Here is a 19,059-nt window from a genome sequence, read left to right on the forward strand (position 1 = left end):
GGAGCCTGATTTCCTTAGAAGATTAAGATCTGGACCCAAGGAGTGGTTTAACCCAACCCCCAGCACTTGGCCCAAGATCTTCTGTCAGACAATTTCCCTCCCTGCAACTCCCTAGAGCAGGGCTTCTTCAGGTCTCTTCCCCATTTGGCGGCTCATGCAAAGCTACTTGAAATAGTAACAGCTAAATCTGAATTGGTAAAGAACTCCAGTTATGGGTGGGCTCAAGCTAAGAAAGAAGCTCTGTGGGCCTCCTGGCTTATTTGGGTCCTGAGAACAGACTCCATCAACACTGGCCTCATTCTTAGAGCTGAGCACTGAATTCTGCTCTTTAAGGGATAACTGGGGGAGGTAGGCCAAACTCTCCCTCCCTCTGCCCAAACCAGCAGCCTCCATTCCTGCCTGGAGGAATACAGCAGGTAGGGTCTGGAGCCATTTCAGAGCATCATGGGGAAGCAGGAGGCAGTAGAGAGTAATGACTAAGAGCAACAGTACTCACGTAAAACCCCCAGCTCTGCCTTCTGCTAGCTGTGTGGCTTTGGGCGAGTAACGTCACCTCTTAAAGGCTAAAACCAACTGGTTTGTTGAAGATTAAACAGAGATAACATCTGTAAAAGCGCTTGGCGCTGTGCCTATTCATTTCAAGGGCTCAAGAAAGGATATCTATAATTACTATTCTTACAGCCTTAAAAAGAACACGGGCTTTGCTGGCAGGTAGACTGGGTGTGAGTCCTGGCTTGACCACTTACTGATTAGCCTGGGATAAATCACTGAAGCTTTTTGAGTTTCTGTACCTCAGCTGTGAAACGTGGCAGATAAATTACAGGGGGGAAATCCCTCCTGCTCTTTCTGCCCCTTCCCAAAGTATACTCAACACTGACAATACACCAGAAAAGGAAAAAGCAGAGAAAACAGTCCCATGACTTAGTGTGCTCACAGGCTGTGGTGGAAGCTGAGGGAAAGAGGAGAGGAGAGGCAGAGACAGGCTCAGTGTGCTTCAGGAGTGAGACGGTCATGGCCTGGTGTTCCAGTGAAAGTGGGAACAAAATGAAATGTTTACTTATTTATTTTTATTTTTTTAATCCCCACCCAAGGATATTTTTTTCCATTGCTTTTCAGAGAGATTGAAAGAGAGAGAGAGAGAGAGAGAGAGAGAGAGAGAGAGAGAGAGAGAGAGAAACATCGATGTGAGAGAGACACATTGATTGGTTGCCTCCCACACTCGCCCCAGCTGGGGCCAGGGATGGGCTGGGGATCGAGCCTGCAACTGAGGTATGTGCCCCTGGCCAAAATGGAACCTGGGACCCTTCAGTTTCCAGGCTGATGCTCTAACCACTGAACCAAACCTGCTATGGCTTTCTTTTTCCTTGAATGTGCTGTTGGGTGAACTGGCCAGGCATGGTTTTAGAGAACTTCAGTTCCTTAGCCAAACATCCAAGCAAAAAGAAAAGCAAGAGACACTTGGCTAAATGGACAAAAGCTCCTAGACTCGTCACAGAAGAACCCTGTGCAGCCAAGTGAACCCCTGGGTCTCCCTTTTCCCACCCCATCACCTCACCTCTTTGCAATCAAATTCAAACTCAATCCCAACACGGAGTGTCACTGCAAATTGTTTATTAAAACACAAAGCAATGGACAGTGAAAAACATCCTGATTTTTTCTTTTTTGGTGGGGGTAGGGTGGGGCATGAAAGGGGTAGGGACAGGTGGACAGCCCAGAAGGAAAGAGAGCTCTGTCCACCCCTACTGCTTTCCCGGGCCAGCCAGGTTCAAAGCCCCTCAATCACATCTCACTGTGCCGCTGTAAATGCGTGTTGTGGCTACAGACAGAGTTCGTTTCACCTTGGCGGGGAGAGGATGGGAATCTAGAGTAGAAACTACAAGGGGCTACTAAGAACTTGACACTATTCCCCAGTACTTGGTACAGAACAGAGCAGCCAGGACCAATCTGGAGGGGTGGGGCTGGCTTCTCCACAAACCAGGTTAATGGTTGAAGAGGCTGCCCTGAGCTCAGAATGGGCAGCTGATCCTAGCGTGGGAGAACTTGGTGGAAGAAAAATCCAAGGAGGAAACTGACCCAGGGTCAAATTTCTTTTCATTCCCTGGATCATGACACATCAGGGAAGAGAGGAGTCAAGAATGTCTCATTCCTAGATTTTACCGTACTGTCTCTCCCTGCCAATTCTCCCCTCCCACCTGGCAACTCGGCTCTCCTTTCCCAACAGTTGTCCTTTGAAAGAACTGAAAGCACACTTCAGTTTGTTGTTGTTTTTTTCTCATACTGAAGTAAAGCACTGAAGCTCAAAATAGAGGTGAGAACGGAGATCTGCTTTGCCTGGTGCAACGTGCCCCCATCTCACAAGACTGCCTGGATGTAAGAGGTGCCAAGGCCTTCTCTGCCAACTCTAACAGGCACTACTGTCTTCCTGGCTGCCAGCACAATCCTGGCTCCTTGTTTTTATACTCCTGGGGGGAACCCATCCCGAGATATCTATCCTGCTCTTTTCCTGCCAGCCCAGCCAATCCCCAAATCGTCTGCTCTTATCAAAATGATTTGGCAACCTAAAGTAGGCTAGCCAAAAGGCAGCTGGGGAAGGCCAAACCAGATCGGCAGCAAGCCACCCATGTACAAAGAAGAAACCCGCCCTTGCTGGGCAGTTGACCTATTGGTGCCAATCTAGTCTTGTAACAAAATGAGGAAGTCTAGCCCTCTTACTCCAGGAGAGGGCTCAATACAGGGAGTCCTAGCTTGGCCTGAAAGGGAAAAATTACTCTGAGCTCTCTGAAGCTTGAACATTAAGGCTTCTTTGCAATTTTCTTAGAGCTCTTTGATCCCTAATTACATCTTTCCATAGAAGAGAAGATTTCTTCTGAGATCTCTGAACAGATCCTCGGTGTTACTGGTTCTGCTTCTGCACTATCACTAGCCTTAGCCGAGGCTTCTTACCCCAGAGCCACAGCAGGAGGCCCAAAGCATATCTCCACCCCTTTTTAAACTGAAGCATCTATCAGTTTTTCATTTTGGAAAGCTCACCTGCTCTCCTCAATCCTTTTGGAGAGGGATGGAGGACAATATTACATGTTGCCACTTGATGCCATTAAGGCTCCTCAAGGAAAGAAGACACAAATTAGGTCAGAGCCAGCCAGCGAAGGGGAGGGGGAAAATGGGATGGGGAAGCAGCCCCATGGCAGGGACTGAAAGACCCCTGCCCAGACCTGAATCTAGAGGGAATGCCCACCCTGGCTCAGAGCAGGAGAGGAAAAGGCACTGTGCTGACCGGGGTGGGTCTGTCCCCAATCCCTAGAGAGGGTAGAGAACCTGCTGATCCTTTCCCTGGGCTTCCCAAGGTGAGTCATTTTTAGGGAAAGGTATATAAGTGCTAGGAAAGGGAATATACTGCTGCTGTTTTCTGACTTTCAACTGAGATTCCAGAAACCATGGCCAGGCCTTCCCAGGAAAGGGTAGAGGCAGGATATGAAGGAAGAGAAATTTCTTAAAATGGAAGCTTCTCCAAAAAGATAAAGAAGTCAAATCATGATTCTGAAACTGGGTTAAACAATTCCCAGGCACAGAAAGAGGAAGGTATGCTTAACTCAAACTTTGCCCCATCTCTTTAAAGCCTAAGTGACCTCTCATGTGATCCCCAATTTCAGGCCAGTATCTCTTAAGCAAACAATGGGAACAAGAGAGTAAGATCACACTCTCAAACCAACAGGTGGCCCTGCAGGCCCTGTGGTCCTCCTGGGTGCCTACTACCACTCACACTTGAAGATGACCATCTTTCTAGTTACCAGAATTCAAGGTATCCACTGAGCAGCTTCTCCTTAACAGTGGAGATTTTTATGAGAAATGGGTCTGGTTTAGGGGACTGTGGGTCCCACAGATTGTTTCCTGGAACAATGTTTCAACATGAGTGAAGCCCAAAAAAGTTCCCTTAGAGGCCAGCTGGCCCCTGACCCAAATCAGAGCTACACCACAGACGCTCAGCCCATCTTCAGCAGACATTTTTGTGTGGTCCACCCAGAACAACTGAAGCCACACTTCTGGCAAAAGGAGTTCCACCTTGACTGTCTACTCTTAGCTTTGGCAAACTGGGCTCAGGGGGAGCTAAAAAGCCCTAGGAAAGAGTGTGGATCCAGCAGGGGAGCCCAGGCCTCCTCTCCGTCCCCACTCCTAACTGGCATCACTCATCACTCCCCCAACCCCAGTCAGACCTCTACAATGCATGCTCTCAGTCCTAGCATTAGCTCAAAATACAGGCATGGGAACAAACAGTGCAAAAAGCAAAAGATGAACTACAGACTAATTCCTGACCCACATAATACAAAAATAAAAATAGAGTGCCCCATCCCACCCTTTTAACCTAAACTTCATGTACCTATATCATCTTGGAGTGTAAAAAAAAACACAAAAAAACCTTTCAAGTTCAGCATCATGAGCCAGCTGCGAGCAGCCCTTGGCTCCGGGGACTCTACCCCAGCCCCCAGCACTTCTTCCTGTTTCCTCATTTCCCCTTTAATTTTTGTCAGCCATAGAAAGATGTTCCTTCCTTTCAGACACAACCAAAGAGGAAAGTGCCCATCCCTATCCCTGAGCTCAGGGGAAAAGGGTGGGCTTGGAAACAGAGGCAGAAGCAAAGCTGCTTGGCTTACAGTACCGTTAGGAAATAGCCCCAGGAGCCAGGGTTTCCTTCTGAGACTCTGAGTCACTGAAGGGATGGGTTGAGGTGAGGAGGTGGGGATCCGTCCTTCCTCAGAGAGACCCAGGCAAATTAACAAGGCAGAATGGAGGCAGCAAGTCTTCCTTCCTCATCTTGTCAACTGTATTGGCAGTGGCCTGTGGCTTTGGGGAGTTGTGATGGAATGGGGAGCGAAGCCACTGTCAGAAGCCTAATTAATAGTCAGGATGTCCTCTGCCCCCAGGTAGGTGGTTCCAGGATCAAGGTTATAGGACATCTTTTAAAGCAGGGAGCTTTGTAAAGCACTCCAAAAAGTGTTCTTCCGATGGCAGCCATAGGCCACAGCTGTCCAGCTGCCCAACTCAGTGCTCTAGCATGGAGGCCTAAGCTGCAGCTAAACAAAGGGCTGCAACTCTCAAAGGATGAAATGCTGGATTGGAGGAACTCAGGAAAAGCCAAAGCCAGGACATGAGCCCAAGGGCTACTTACTTTGTCACATAACAAGTAGTTCAAATAGATAGAGCTCTTTCAAAACATACCCAAGAAGGCAAACTCAAAATTAAACATATTCTTTAAAAAATCGGCCTGGCCTGAGATTGAGATTCTTTGCTGCTCCAGCCCACGCAGAAGCGAATCCTGCTGCCTTCCATCCACAAAACTCCTTGTAGCTGGGAGAAGGGTGACAGTGACCAGAAAAGAAGGAAACAGGGAAGCTTTATTTTCTGCAGAAAATTTTCCAGGGAACTCAAGACACACACTTAGATGCTAAGGTTGGCTTCAGAGCTGCCAGGATTACGGCTGAGACTGGAAATCTTTCAGCCTTGTCACACCAGGAACCTGACTGCTACTTGGGTAGGAAAGTGAAAGGATAGAGAGGCATAGTATTAAGACCAGTGAGCAGTGTCACTGCGTCAGATATAGACAATCAGTCTAGTTCCCTGGGGCAGCTCTAGGCATAACCCAAAACTGGATGAACTGTGACATAGAAGGACATAGGAATAAATGAACATCAGATACTAGACACTCTAAACAGTGGTCAGTCACTTAGTAGGGCTCAAGTCTCTTGAGGTTGCTCTTAAATTATGCTAACATAAGCCTTTTCTAATCCAAAGACCAGAAGAGACTCTTAAGGTCAAGTGTTCTGTTGCTGCAGGCTGGAAAGCGTCTCTGTCCCCTGGCAGCAAGACCCTACAAAGGGGCCAGTAAAAGAACTGCTGGGTCAGGTCTTCCTGGCTGCTGGCTCAGAGATCCAGGGAGGGAGGTACCATCAGGGTGAAGCGGTAGATGATAAGACATTCAAGCAGAGGGAGTCCCAAGTTCTCATGTCTCCTTCCCTTCTTGGCAATAATTTAGTGAATGGTTGAGACAGAGAAGAGATTTCAAATGAGCCAGATTAAGAAACAAAAAAAAGAGAGAGAGAAAAAACAAGTCCCCAACAGGCACTGAAATCAAAATGATTTGCTGTGGTTACAAGTCAGAGGCAATTTGAGGACCTGACATAAACTAATTGTCTTGGATACCAGACAGTCCTCTAACTGGCACATGTCGGGGGGACAGCAATGATAAAGTTCAAACACTTAGGTGGAACCATTATTGGGCTAAAACCAGAGAGGTTTCCCAGTAAGAAAGTATCTACTTTTCTTTCTTTTTTAAAAACTCCCTTCTGTGTTCATCTTTATCATACAAATTATACAGCTTCACACACACACAAACCACACATACTCTCAATCCCAGGACATTTGGAAATGTATCTGGACATAACTTCAGAACATACCCAACTCCCAGAGCTGGTCTTCTCAGGTAATAAGATGACCTTTTCCCTGCTGTTAAATTCTAACCTAAAAAAAGGTGTCTGCTCCAAGTTCAGAGTCCTTTCCACTAGGTATACAGACAAGGATCCTTGCACAGGCAGGACCCAGTTACCCTAAGTACCCTAGAGAAGAAAGAGGTGGCTGGGGCCAGCCACAAAGACAGGACTAGGGCTGAAGCAGGTCTGGGACCAGGTGGTGAACGAGGGCTGCTCTCTACTCACTCTGCCTCTTTTTATCTCCTTTAATATTTTTGTGGTTTTTTAGTTTGTTTGTTTGTTTGTCTGTTTGTTTTTGTTAATCACCATGAAAAATACAGAAGCCAAACGAGCATGTTTGGTTTCTTTCCCACACCCCTCCACCCTGTTCAGGATGGTAATTTGTTCTCACAACCGGCAGAGGCAGAAGAGGGTTGGAATGAAGACTCCGAAGGCCACCAGGATGGGAAACATGAGGCTGCTGTTGTCCGAGGCATAGGGGTTGGGCGTGCGGGGCCCTGACTGCACCCGGTTCTTATTGGTCTGTCTTTTGAGATTAGATCCTTCATCGTATTCTTCTTCCTCTTCCTCCTCTTCCTTCTTCTCCAGTCCTGGGTGAGGCTGCAGCTTTGGTACATCTGACGCAAGAAAGAGGGGTACCTTTTAAGTAAGACCCTTAAAAGCAGTAGATAAGCCACAATAAAGAGATGCTATGACCTAACCAGGGTCCGCAGGAAGGAGCAGAAGTAGCAGAAATAGCTTCTGGCCTAGAGAAGGGCAGATTTCTAAAAACATTTGTCTTCTTTAGATTTAACTAAAAAGTAGGAAAAGCCCTGCATACAGGGAAGGCCACTATCTCCGCTTCCAGTCCTAGTTCTCCAGATCCCCAAGAGGACAGACTGGACAGGGACACTGACACAGCACCTAAACTTAACCTTTTCAAATCCCTCTTCCTCCCTCCCATAATCCCACATTCCCTTTTGATTCACAAAGCACTGAGGAAGAGCTGACCCACAGGGTTCTGGTTCTCAGTGCATACTATCCTTCTGCTCTGTCTCTTCCTTAAGGACTGAGCTACAAATCTGTTGGTGGCAAGATATCCTCCTGGGTGTCATCATATCAGCATATGGGGGTGATCAAGACAACAGGATGAGCCCTGGCCGGTTGGCTCAGTTGGTTGGAGCATCATCCCATACCAAAAGGTTGTGGGTTCAGTTCCCAGTCAGGGCACATACCTAGGTTGTGGGTTTAATCCCCAGTCAGGGTGCATACAGGAGGCAACCGATAACGATCTCTTTTGATATCTCTCTCCCTCTCTCTCCCCCTTCCTCTCTCTCTCAAATCAATAAATACACCCTTGGGTTAGGAAAAAAAAGAAAAAATACAACAAGATGAGCTCCTCAGTGCATTCAGGATGAGTTGGGGAAAGGAAGAGGTGGAATGAGGAGAAAAGTCACTAAGACACAAGCTTTCTCCATAAAAATCAGCCTGGGGAGCTGGCAGCCAGCATAATCTCAACCTTGAGAAAGAAACATACCCTGAGGCTGGATCACAAGGACAGGGAGACATTAATAAATGAACTTCTGTCCAGTGTGGTCTGGCAATGCTGTAATCTCTAGGAGCACAACGAAACAATGAAGAACTCCTCCTTTGGCCTCCCCCCACCCCCGGGAAATAGATATCAAAGAAACACAATAAGGGCAAGTTTTAGGCAATTCCAAATGACTACAAGGGTCAGGATACACCAACAGGTACCATTATTAATCACAATTTACAATGAAGTTAAAGAAATTTGTCCAAAACCCAAAAGATAATTAAAAGGCAGCAACAAGATTTAAACACAGACCTTGCTCCAAAGCTTACGGCCAGCATCATGCCACACTCCACCCCTGGCCATCTGACTCTGGAGTCTCCACAATTTGGCTTTACATAAGTTTTCAAAATAGTGAGCAACTAAATTATCCCCCAAGGGTTTTCTCAACATCCTTTAGCCTAAGTAAAAAAAGCAGATCAAAAAACAACTTACCATCCACTGTCCCAGCCATGATGTAGAGTGCACAGACTTTGGGATTGTCATAGTACCCCTAGGAAATGAGCAACAGTGGTCAGCCCCACACAGCAGCAGACATTCCCCCTGAACCCATTCTTCTGAATTCCTCAGCAGAGAGGGCAGAATAGGAGCATTACCTTGACAAATTCGATGTAGAGTTTCCCTGTGAAAGTGGATACCTCGCCCTGGACGCTCAGCTTCCCTTTTCTGATGCTCATAGGGATGATTTCATCATGAGCTGTGCTGTGCCCAACACGATCAAAGATATCCAAGTCCTTTACCACAACATGCCCATTCAATCGCACATCAAATACCTTCCAAGATGAAAAAGGGAAATGATGTCAAAACCATCAGCGTCACACCCTTTCAGCAGCTGGACAACATACACCCGCCTGGGCTCGAAGTTAAAAAATAGTTTAAGAAATAATAGGGCTGGATATACTCTAGGGTGGCTAGAGTCCTTTACCTGAGCCAAATCAAGTCCATGTTCCTTCATTGTCAAGGAGGCCTCATACTGGCCTTAGGGAACAAAGAATACAAAAAGTTCAACATGGAAAGAAGGAAATTCACAGGAAGGGAAGGAAAAGAACAAGGCTAAAAACAAGAAAGTGCTGATAGCCAAGAAGGGAGAGAGCGTGGAGCGCATTAACAGGATCAGGTTGTTGCCAAGAGCTGGGATTCTGGTATTGCCTTCTGTCACCAACCCCATGGCAAGTGTAGCCTCGTGAGCAATGGGACACAGCTTTTTAGGGGTAAAGGGAACTCAGCTTTTCCCTCAAAGCTCATCTGTTCCTCCCTTCTGGGAAGGCTTGTAAACCCTCTGGCCCATAGCAGAGGACTGTTCAAGAGTGGCAATGTCTCACTGGTCAAGGGAGGGGCCGGGGCTGACCAGGCCTCACCTTCTGCTGGGACTGTGCAAAGTAGACCTCGGCAAATTTCAACACCAGCACGTAGTCCCCCTCCTCCTTGATGGGCACTTCGTAGCCAAAGGTCTCCTCATTGTACCGCTCAGTTTGATATAAGATCTGGTCCTCAGGGTTGGAACGGAGGATTGGCAGTTTCATGCCATAGTCAGAGGCTGGGGACAAAACACAAAGAGAAACCACATCAGAGGCAAAACATAAAAGAAAAGCAGAGACCCTAGAATCGCCAGAGGCATTTCCAGGGCAATGCTAATAACCCCCCAGTGAAGAGGCCAACCCCTCTGCACCTGGCTCCAAACAAGCCAGACACAAAGGCAAGACAGCCATTACTAAGCTCTAGTGAAATGAAAGAAACCAAACACTAATCACCCCAACAGCTCCCATAACCCTCATAGAGGAACTTGCTGAAAGTTTTTCTTTCAGAAATGACTTTTTCTCAACTGTACAGAGTGGTGGGAAGAGACCAAGTCTAACTCATTATTAGAACAAAGCGCTATGCTACAGCTGCCCGGTTCCCTGCGAGGGAGCACTTCAGAGAAACCTCATAAAACAAGGGAGATGCCAGAAACTCTATAAGATGATTAAGTTCAAAGAATGTTTTTTCTCATTTAGAAAAGCTCAGAGTCTAAAAAACAGGATATCTGTTAGGAAAGTCATTCTTCATTGTCTTTACCACAAATAAGATACCAGCTTTAGTTGCTTTGTATGGTTTTTTCATTCAAAAAGTTTGAAGGCCGGAAAGGAGAAACATGCTCATAAAAAGAGGAGTGTGATGCTCTCTAATTTCCTTTAGGTCCAAGCACCATACTTCTCAGACTCACAAAATTCAACCTCACCTACTCTCTTGAACATTCCCCCAGCTAAACAAAAAGAAGAAACTTCCTACTGTATCACCAGCACCTAACACGGCCCGTGGCACATAAGTAGGAATTTGATATGATTTGTTAAACGAACCAATGGCAACAAAGGAGGTGCCCGCAAAGCAGTGAAACCCTGCTCCTCTCTCTACAAGGCCAGAGCCATCCTAGCAGGGAAAGAAAATCCACCAAGGTTCTATTGACACCTCTGCCTTAAGATGACCAAGTTTTAGGGGAGCTACCTTTCCCATCTCAGGCTGACAAGCAATAAGGCAGGGTAGAAGTAAAAAGATAATTACCTTGGGTTGGTATCAGAACAGCTGAAAACCTCTACTGCCTCCAGTCCTCCCCCAAAACTTAGTAGACTATATGTGTCTTCCCTCCACTTAACAAACTGGGGGTCTTTTCCCAAACATAAGATACTACATTCCAGCCCCAGAGATGAACATCATGCTTCTTCCTTCAGAGAGTAGCCTCTCTGACTCCTTTATCCTGTAAACACAGTGAGGCTTTCCAGTGCTCCATCAATCTACTTTCCAGAACTAGTGACTTAACAATGATCTAGGTACACAGGCCTGTTCTCTCCTCTAGCTTGGAATTAAGATTTCAAGGCCAGCTTCCCATCTCACACAGTGACTCTGAAGACATCTGGCACCTAGATCCTTTGGGAAATGGCTAAGAGGGGCCATACCTGGGCATTATCTTCTAAATCACCAAAACTCCAAGTGAGAGAATCTTTTATCCAAAGGAGAAAAAAGAATAACTGAAAGACCCAATGGCTAAGGTCAAGCCCTCAAAAAAAATAAACATAACTGTTAGTTCCTGTAAGTGAACTGTAGCCTGAGATCAGATGGACCGATGAGACAATGCAACAGGAAACTCATTGCACTTTTGTCTTCAGACTTGTCGTCTTCCTATTTCTCCTCAAGAAATCAAAGAAGGGTAACTGAGTAGCACTACAAAGGATGTACTGCTAACATGCCCCCAGCTCTTTCCCAGGCTCACACGACATTACACTGGGGCATAAACCTATAAAGGTTAAAAGACTGCTATTTTCCTTTCAACTGAGTTCTAAGAATTTCCTTCTTCCATGAGGACCATGATCCTCATAAATTTGGAACATTAACTAGATTTGCTTTTTAGATACACAGAAAATTTTGTGCATGTGTGGGAAATCTTTTTTTTTTCCCCCTTGCTGAATGGAAAAAGTGAGAAACTGACAGTAATGTAATCTCTGGCAATCTCAGTCCCACAACGAAGAAAATTCAGCCATGTGAACAAAAATTTAACAACCTTGGAATTACCTTTAAACATCTGCCCTTAAAACCCAGTGGCTTTCCCAAGAGATTTGCCACATGAAAAGTTGAATTTGCCCAAGTCCCAAGAGATACAGCAGCAAAAAGGACTTTTTCTTCTCTCCTTTGCCTTTATGTATTCACAGCTAAACAGATTTCTCTAAAATACAGTGAAGTTGGCACAATACAACTCAGACAGCCAGAAAGGAAAGGGGCCAAGGGGCCTACATTATGTCCGCTAGTTCTTAGTCCTAGACAATGGAGTAGCCAGCCCAGGTTTTAAAGTAAGACAGATGTGGATTTGAATCCTGGCTGTGCCACCTACTATGTGATTCAGAACAAATTATTTTCTCTGGGTATTTTCTCATCTGTAAAATGGGGATAGCACCTACCTAAATTCTCTGTGAAGCTTCTGCTACTTAGAGGGCCCTCAAATGAAGCCTGTATCTTAGGTGACAGTACAGGTGACAGTATCGGCAGAATTCTAAACAAATCCTGTGGCCTTAAGCAAGCCAGAGACATCCTATCTTTCAAGCTCTTATCTCACCAAGGCCAAATCCTTCCCCAACCAAAGGAAAGGCTGCCGAGAAAAGGGTCTTCCTTAGGTCCACAGAATTAGTAATCTGATAGGCTCAGGCCCCTAACAGCTTTTTTCCCCTCTGCAGCCATATTCTGCCCTACTTTTAATTCCATGTAAAAGGTTGTCAATCAAAGAAAAAGATAAAGACACTTTCACCTACTCTGGACAGGAGAGTTTTCAGATTCATATCACTGATTTCTAAAGCAGGAGAAGTTTTATTAGGAAGGAAAATAAGGCTCAGAGAGGTAAAGCAAGTTCTTCAAGGCAATACAAATGATTAGCAGGTATCTTTCTGCGAAGAGGAAATAGCCTCTCCTAAAACCAAGCCAAGTGCCATGCCCTCAGGCCAAATAACCAGGTCTTTTCTTCCTTAAAATCAAGAGGAACCCAGAATGAGCAAGTTAAAAAGAACCTAGAATGTGCAGCATGCCAAAATTCCAAATTGAGCGCTTCTGAATCAGTCTTCCTAGTGGTACTTTCATCTATTGAAGCACAGAGGTTGAAAAAGCCTTTCCCATGCTGTCAGGATCTCCTATGAACACTAACTATCCTCAAGGCAAAAATGAAGTTCAATAAACATTATAAAGTGCCTTTGAAAGCAAAAGCCACTAGGTGCCCTGGGCCAATCACAGTTACATGAATGCTGAATTACAAAGACACTATAGAGAAACAGCAAGTTCAAAAGCAGGCCAAACCCTTATCTGGATTAACTTGGCAACAAATACCTGAATTCATTCAACATGAAATGGACTTTCTTTAGTGTGCTGGAAACAGTATCACAGGCATGTGGGAAAAGATAGAAGACATACAGCTCCTCCTGCAATCAGTGTGAATAGCTACATGAGGCATAGGTCTCCAAATAGCTGGCACACCCTTATCCAAACAGTGCCAGAGAAGAAAAGCAGCGTGAACAGCTGCACTTCCCTGGGTGGTGCCACTCCTTAGCACAGAAGAAACTAGAGAGCTGCCTCCTGAGAGTGGAAGCTTAATCACATCTCAGCCCCAGACCTAATGCCAGCAAAATGCTATTCCCAAGCACCCAAAAGTCCAATATTGCAACAGGCTGGTCCAAGCTGCATCGGGAAAGCATCTTTCCCTCTTCATCCATGTCTTAATACTGCTACAAGGTCCGAGATAGGACTCCGGTATACATGAGCTTTGGTAGGTCTCATGTAATTCTACTTGCTACAATAAACTCCAAAGGAACTGCAACCATGAGTCAATAAACCACAGACAGGGAGCCAGGTGATCAGGCCAAAACCCAAAAAACACCTGTACCAGCAAATTAAAACCAGGATTTCTGAATAAGAGGAGTAGCTGGGAACTAAACCTGTAAGGCCCTAACTTCTTCCTCTGCACAATGGACCTAAAAGGATGTTACCTATGTAAAGCCTGGTATCTGTTTAAGTAAAAGGAACCATCTGCCCACTGTCCTCACCACAGCTATCTCAAGAGACAAAGTCCACAAACGGTCTCTAGTTTCCTCAGGGCCCATACCAAGGAAGAAAGAGGAAGGGTCCAGAGTGGAGATAGCAGTGACCTCATACTGTGAAGTCTGGCTTTGGTGGCTGTTACAGCTGCTGAAGACTGGAGACCTGACTCAGCTGAACCCAGGCTACCGAGACCTAGTGCCAGGGCTAAATAAATTCCAAGACAAACAGAGCTTCAGAACACAGCCCCATGTCCCAACACCCTCACGTATATGTAAGCCATTAACTCCCTAATATAACCAACTCCAGGACACTGCAATTAACCTGGAATAACTAAGTTAAACGCTTTAGTCAAGGCAAGAGCCAAATCTGGGCATCGTGGAAAAAGGGTGCGAGAAAGTCCATCTCCTAGTTTTCTGGAGATGGCCTGTTGCCAATTTGGCAGCCTTTGAACCCAGCATACTGCATAAATCTCCCAACACATGAAGCAAGGAACTCCTTCTTAAACCTGTTTCCAATCCTACTTACAGAAGAAACAGAGTCCAGAGCAGATTTTCCCAAAGAGTGGTCTGGGGATGACCTACATCAGAAGCCCCTGATGCAGAAACCTGGGTTTAATTTCTTAGGTCTGGGGTTTGCATTTTTAACCAGCTCCCCTGGCAATTCTTCCACTTGGAGAACCGTGCAGCTCTGTAAAAACTACTATTGCTCAATCAGTTAAGTCAAAATAATTTCTCCCATAAGCTGAAACCACACCTCTCTGGACCACATAGGGTGAGCTCCACACACACTCAGAATATTCAGATCTTATATTGGCTGACCCGGCTGACACACCACCAGCCTCCAGTGCAGGATGGCTTCAATATAACCACCCTGTGGGGGCGGCCTGCAGCTTCTACATTTAAGCACACATAGTCCTCGCTCCAAAGGGGGGCGGGGAAGGAGGCTGCAATCAAGCTTTCCTGGCCCATTCTCTTCGAAGATTCCTTTCTATTCTGGCTAAGTATCAAGTCCCGCTCCTGCAGGAGTAAGGAGAGCGGCCGAAGTCTGGAGCCGGCAGGAATCTACCAGGAACTGACTTGATCGGAGGGAATCACTCGGGCCAGGGACACCGAAAACCTACAACCATGAGGCCTCGAGGTGGCAATAGGCCCGCCTTCGTCTCTACTTTTTCCCCAGCTCAGGTGGAGGCGATGGGTTAAGAAAATGCTGGATGTGAGGTCCAACTATAACTTTTCGCCAACTCTCTGCCTCAGTGGCTCTTGGTAGCCTCTCGAGCCAGTGCCAGGCTCTGAGCTGTGACCGGGTCCCTGAGGAAACTGCAGAGAGAAACTTCGCTCCAGAGACGTAGCCCCAGGGTCGAGGAAGGGGCTCAGGGCCCGCAGCTCCCAGCCCGCTGCGCCCAGCACAGCAGGCCGGGAACTCCGCGGCTCCGCGGGGGCCTCTCACCTCGGCCCACCCGGCCTTCCAAAGGGTCCTTGCGGAAGTGGATCCCGTGCACGTCCACATGCGCCTCGCCGCCCGCGTTGACGGCCCAAATAACGCTCTCGGGCAACCCGGCTCCCGCCGAGCCAACCACGCCGAGCAGCAGCAGCAGTCGCAGAAGCGCCACAGCGTCTCCCTCAACCGCCCGGGCCCCCAGCATGGCGGCCACCACAGCCGGGGCAGCCTCCGCCAACCGTCGTCCTCAGCCGGCCTCCAGGCCGCCCTGGACTCAGAGAAACAGCGCCACGGGCCGCTCTGCCTCAACCGCCGGGGACATGTCGTTCTCAGGCCTCCTTCTCAGCCACGGCGGCCGCCTCCCACCTCAGGACCAACCTACCCCGTCGCCCAGCCCCCGGCCACGATCTGCAGCCAATCAACGCCCGGTGCTCATTAATTACCCAACACCCCGCCGGGAGACGTTCGCTCATTGGCTGCCAGGAGCGGGGAAGGGCGTGGCTACTCCCAGGCGCCGGCCCAACCGTCGGGCACCAGAGGGAGCGCGCGCAGACGCTCGGAGTTCGGTTGAAACGGTGTTTCAATACGGAAGTCGCGAGGTGCGGCGCCCAGGCGGCCCCGGAATCCCGCAGCTGAATAGGAAAGGTGGCCTAGGGAGGGACGTTTAGAATAGAGCGCACCGACACGTCGCCAGAACTTCCGGTGCTCCAGATCCTAAGACCGAATAGGCTCGAGAGGGGGCGTGGCCGAGTTCCCTCACCCTCTTTCTCAGGGAGAGGCATGAACATAAGCTCTAGTAGAAGCAGTGGACACCCTTCCGACCCGAGAGTCTTTCTCCCTGCGTGAGTTAGAGAACCGATCCTCCCATGCAGAGGCCACAGGCACAGATCTCCAGGGCAGAGTCCCACGAGGTCAAGGCCCCGCCCCCACCCCTTAGCGGGTTCGGGGCTGGTGGTAGCGTCCACACGGCCGCCCAATCAGGAGGCTCCAACGCAGCGGAAACGCGTGGCTCTGTGGGGGAGGGGCTACAGGCTACCCTGGTCTCCACGGCAACGGCCTGGGGCGGCCGCAGCGTGGGAGGGGGGCGCACGGCCAGGGCTTCCCCAGCCCACGCGAGGAGAGTCGCGGGCGGAGCGCAGCCTGGAGGATCCGCACCAGCCAGACCTGAACTCCGTCTGCCCTCTTGACAGCTCACCCAGTGCTGACATCGGCGCTCCCTGCCCCTACTCCCCCTTTTCAGACAGAGAAACAGGCTCAGAGACCGGGGGAGTGTTGCCCAAAGGGTCACACAGCAAGTTCAGGGCACTGCCAGGACGAAAACCCATTTACCTATTTGTTCCACAAATATTTATAGAGACCCTACTACTAGGGTGGTCAGATTTAGCGGATAAAATACGGGAAGCCCAGTTAAATTTGAATTTCAGATAAACAAATGGGACATGCTTATACTAAAAAAAAAAAATAACTGTCTAAAATTCAGATTTAACTGGGCTTTTGCATTTTATCTGACAACCCTGCCTCCTGGGGGGCCAGGCAATGAGCTTTGTGCAGCAGTGAACAAAAACACCCTGGGCACCCTGCATGAGAATCAGAGTCCCACGATTCAATTAATTAGAACAACGAGGGCTATGAAGGAACAAAAAGAAGAGTATCAATAGGGTGTGTTTTTAGCCCTCCCCACACGCACCACAGAGGGTTTTTAAATGCATCAGAATTCCTTCCCCAGCCCCGAGGTCACACATGAGTAACCTTTGGATTGTCCCCTCCTAGGCCCGCTTTTTTCTCCCTGATTTGCAAGGATCTGGACTTGCTTCCTCCCACAGACATTTTTTCCCTCCCAAGGCCTCTCTGGGGCCCTGCACTTGGGTTTCTAATCTCACTCTCTTCTCTGAAAACTGTCATCTTTGGAAGAACCTGACGAGTTAGAGCTTGACTAGCCCTCAGAGCAGAGGTGATGGGGGCTTCCTATCCCCAGCCACCCAGAGAGCCCACCTGCAGAGCCCGTGTTCTAGCCACGTACTTCTCTGCCTCCGGGAGCTCACGTTTATTTTATCCTCAAGGCAGTCTAGTTCAGGAGGAAACTATCCCCAAAAATGGATTGAACCTTCCTCAAAAGGCCTTAACTTTAAGCCTTCTCTCAGCCCCCCAGATCCTTGGTGACCGCAGGAAGTGAACAAGATTCCTGACTAAGCCCCACTGGGCTCTTCAGGTTCTACACCTGCCTGGATTACCCTTGTACTGAAGAGCTTGGCCCCATTTTTGAGATTCAGCTGCTTGTGGATAAGGCTACCTTTCAGGTAAAATGAAATTTCTGTAATGTCAGTACATATCATTTATACATTTGTCCAAGTCCACAGAGTGGACAACACCAAGAGTGAACCCTAATGTCAACTAGCTTTTGAGTGATGATGATGTGTCAGGGTAGGTTCATCGATTGTAACAAATGCCCCACTCTGGTGGGGGGTATAGATAGTGGGAGTAGTTGATGGTGGGGGTAATGTGGGAACACTGTGTACCTGCTGTGAACCTAAAACTGCTCTAAAAAAATAAAGTCTATTTAAAAAATTAACTTCAAACCCTTTAGCATCCTCTCTGGATGGAGTGACAAGAACAGACAGACAGAACTGGGCTCAGTTCCTTTCTCAGTGGCTTCCCCGCTATGTCACCCATTTTTTTCTCTAATCACTTCTCTCCTAAAATACAAATAAGATCATCCACCTCACCTTAGATACAAAAAACAAACTGATGGTTGCCAGAGGGGAGAAGGGTGGGTGTTGGACAGAAAAGGGAGAGGGGATTAAGAAGTACAAACTTCCAGTTACAAAATAGTCACGGGGTGGAACATATGATGATTTTGTGATAACTGTGGAATGTGACAGATGTTCACTAGACTTATTGTGGTGATCACTTTGTAAAGTATATAAATGTTGAACCAAGATGTACACCTGAAACTAATATAATATTGTATATTAACTATAATTAAAATTAATTAAAATATATTTTTTAAAAAGATCACCCACCTCACAGTTGTTATAAAGATTAAATGAGATAGTTTCAAAATGGACATAAATTATTATTTTCTGTTTGTGGAAGAAAGATAAGCATTTTGCAGAAAGCTCAGGAAAGAATTTTTAAAAGATAAAATTTACCATAATTCCATACAAAATGGGGACAAGGCATGTAAATTCAGGCCCTGATGGAGCAGGTTCTCAATAACCATTGGTTCCCAGACATTTGATTCTCACAACCACCTCAAGAACTTGGGAAAACAGAGTGTCCCCTTTTCACACATGCAAAGCTAAAGTTTAGAAGGGTTAGGTGATTTCCCCACACAATGAGGAGCCAAAATCGGGGAGGGGGGTTGGCTTCTAACCTACTACTTTTCCTCTGAGCCAGGCTACCTATCAGACACAGCTTGGTGGAAATCAGAGCTCCACCATTAATCACTGTGTGACTTTGGGTAAATGAATTCACCTCTTTGAGCCTCCGTTTCCTCATCTCTGAAATGGAGAAAATAACTGTACATACAGCATGGGATTGTGAGAAATAAAAAGACATATTTTAAACAAGGGAAATAAAAATGACATGTTTGTAAAGCTAGCACTGTGGGACTCTTGAGCCCATAGCTAAGTGCTCAATAAACACTAGTCGTGGGTGTTTGGAGACATAGAGACTCAGATTCAAAGCCTAGCTCCACTTTTTAGAGCTGTATGGCCTTGGGAAAGTCATTTCTCTTCTCTGGGCCTCAGTTTCCTCATCTATAAAATGGAAATAAAATGGACATAAGAAGACTCACCATATGAGGGTGTCAGGAATTTAACAGAGTGCCTGGCTCATAGGAGATCCTCAGCACACGGTGACTATTAATCACATAAGAAGAAATAATCATAGCATGTAATGCTGGCACTTGGTAAGAAGCAAAGACCTTGGTGAAGTGTTCAGGCTGAGGGGTTGGGAAAAACCCTTCCACCCCAGGGAGGGAAAAGCCAAAGGGAACCAGAGTTCAAACGTGGAAAATGAACA

General features: G+C 47.2%; 1 protein-coding gene across 1 annotated transcript; it reads right to left on the reverse strand.

The window, feature by feature from the left end:
- Positions 1-5,213: 5,213 nt before the first annotated feature.
- MLEC (malectin) lies at positions 5,214-15,367 on the reverse strand. The gene is made up of 5 exons (XM_016201587.2): positions 15,046-15,367; positions 9,411-9,589; positions 8,649-8,825; positions 8,488-8,545; positions 5,214-7,099 (listed from the first exon to the last, which is right to left on the reverse strand). Exons 1-5 carry the CDS (start codon positions 15,239-15,241, stop codon positions 6,870-6,872), a joined length of 840 nt encoding a protein of 279 aa, XP_016057073.1. The 5' UTR covers positions 15,242-15,367; the 3' UTR covers positions 5,214-6,869.
- Between the last annotated feature and the right edge of the window lie 3,692 nt (positions 15,368-19,059).

The sequence above is a fragment of the Miniopterus natalensis genome, chromosome 20, assembly GCF_054644295.1.
Source record: "Miniopterus natalensis isolate mMinNat1 chromosome 20, mMinNat1.hap1, whole genome shotgun sequence".
NCBI classification, from domain to species: Eukaryota; Metazoa; Chordata; class Mammalia; order Chiroptera; family Miniopteridae; genus Miniopterus; species Miniopterus natalensis.